At 34.2% G+C, this 1,642-nt stretch overlaps 1 protein-coding gene across 2 annotated transcripts in view; it reads right to left on the reverse strand.

Moving 5' to 3' along the window:
* The window catches only part of EIF2S1 (eukaryotic translation initiation factor 2 subunit alpha), a 25,800-nt gene that overhangs the window by 18,860 nt on the left and 5,298 nt on the right, over nt 1-1,642 (reverse strand). For both annotated transcript variants that reach the window (XM_003797383.2, XM_023517632.1), the window contains one exon: nt 1,248-1,489. In XM_003797383.2, the coding sequence (XP_003797431.1) occupies nt 1,248-1,488 (241 nt within the window). In that variant the 5' untranslated portion in view covers nt 1,489. The remainder of the gene's footprint in view (nt 1-1,247; nt 1,490-1,642) is intronic.

The following is a 1,642-nucleotide window of genomic DNA, read 5'->3' on the forward strand; positions in this document are numbered from 1 at the left end:
CCCGCCACAACGCCCGGCTATTTTTTTGGTTGCAGCCGTCATTGTTTGGCAGGTCCAGGCTGGGGATTTGAACCCGCCACCTTAGGTGTACGTGGCTGGCACCTTAGCCGGTTGAGCTATAGGCGCCAAGCCCACTTTGCTTTTCTTATCCTACCTTGTACATCTGGACATCTTCCTGTATCAGAATCTTCAAATCTCATTCTGCATAAAATTGCATGCATGGATTTGTCATTTAATCAGTCCCCATTTTGATCATTTTCTTATTTTAATTAATAATGCTGCTATGAGAATATTTTTACATGTATCTATTGTATTTATGTAAATATTCCTTTACTGTAACTGAAGACTTATTTGCTTCCTTCTTTTGTATATATCTTATATATATAATAGACAAAGTACAAAACAAGACAGTATTCTAGGCCAGCAACATATACTTCCACAAATTTAAGAAATAGTCTCAGTCTTAAAGTAGTTTAATAATTTTAGGGGGGCTAAAAATAAGCTATATAAAAACACTTAGAACAATCAAACAGCCATTACTTAATATATAACATAAGAAATCCTCAAATTGTATTATCTCAGATACATTCAGAAAAAAATTTAAATGTCAGTATCTATAAAATTAATCACTTGCAGAAGTGAGGAAGTATAAAACTATATGGCTGAGGAGACTCAGAAGGCCAAGTTCTGTCAAGGTGACCGATCAGCAGCCTTTAACATATGATGGTAACTAATGACCCCAAAATAACACCTAATAAATTACAGTAAGATGGCTTAAACTAAAACCTACTTAATGGTACTATACATTAGGTTTAAAAAGCAAAATGTTCACAAGGGAGATGATTTACATGGGGTCCAGAAAAAGGCACCCGAAAGTAAAAAATGAATACTCATTCAATATTGAAAGATCACGCAGGATCTGGGGGACACAATTTAATTGAACAATAAAATTCAAGTTACTTGACCCACAACTGTGGGCTATACTAATTCAACTACTATTAACTTAGGAGGTATTGCTTAGATGACTAATCAGTATCCTTCTCTAATAGGGAACAGTGCCTGAGTAGGGCACTGGCCGTATACCAGGGATGGCAGGTTCAAGCCTGGCCCTGGCAAAAAACTGCAAAAAAAAAAAAAAAAAAAAAGCTTAAGTATAAAATGTATTTTTTAAAAATTGCAGTAATTTACACATTTTTAAATAAACAATTTTGAATCTGAAACTTTATTTAGATATTCTTCTTACTTACCTTTTTCTTTGTCCACCCTAATGACAACCACACATTCATTCCTGCCAATTCGGATGAGTTTGTTTATAGAACGGATACGTCTCCTGGATAATTCACTAAGAAGAATCATGCCTTCGATGTTGTTGTACTCCAGCAAGCTTACATAAGCCCCCATCTCAGCAATAGATCTTACATTCACCATCACTACATCTTCCACTTCAGGAAATTTGTGTTGATAAAATCTACAACTTAGACCTGGCATTCTGCAATTAAAAAAAAAAAAGAAATAATAAATAAGTGGGTCAAAGTAAAGAAACATCAATTTCCAACATCTCACCACTGAAAGAAAATAAAAGATTAAATAGGTCGAGAAAACTGATAGATGTTTAGGAAGCAAGATTTTTTTTTTTTTTTTT

The sequence above is a fragment of the Otolemur garnettii genome, unplaced genomic scaffold (genome assembly GCF_000181295.1).
Source record: "Otolemur garnettii isolate 467f Iridium unplaced genomic scaffold, OtoGar3 scaffold00115, whole genome shotgun sequence".
Classification (NCBI taxonomy): domain Eukaryota; kingdom Metazoa; phylum Chordata; class Mammalia; order Primates; family Galagidae; genus Otolemur; species Otolemur garnettii.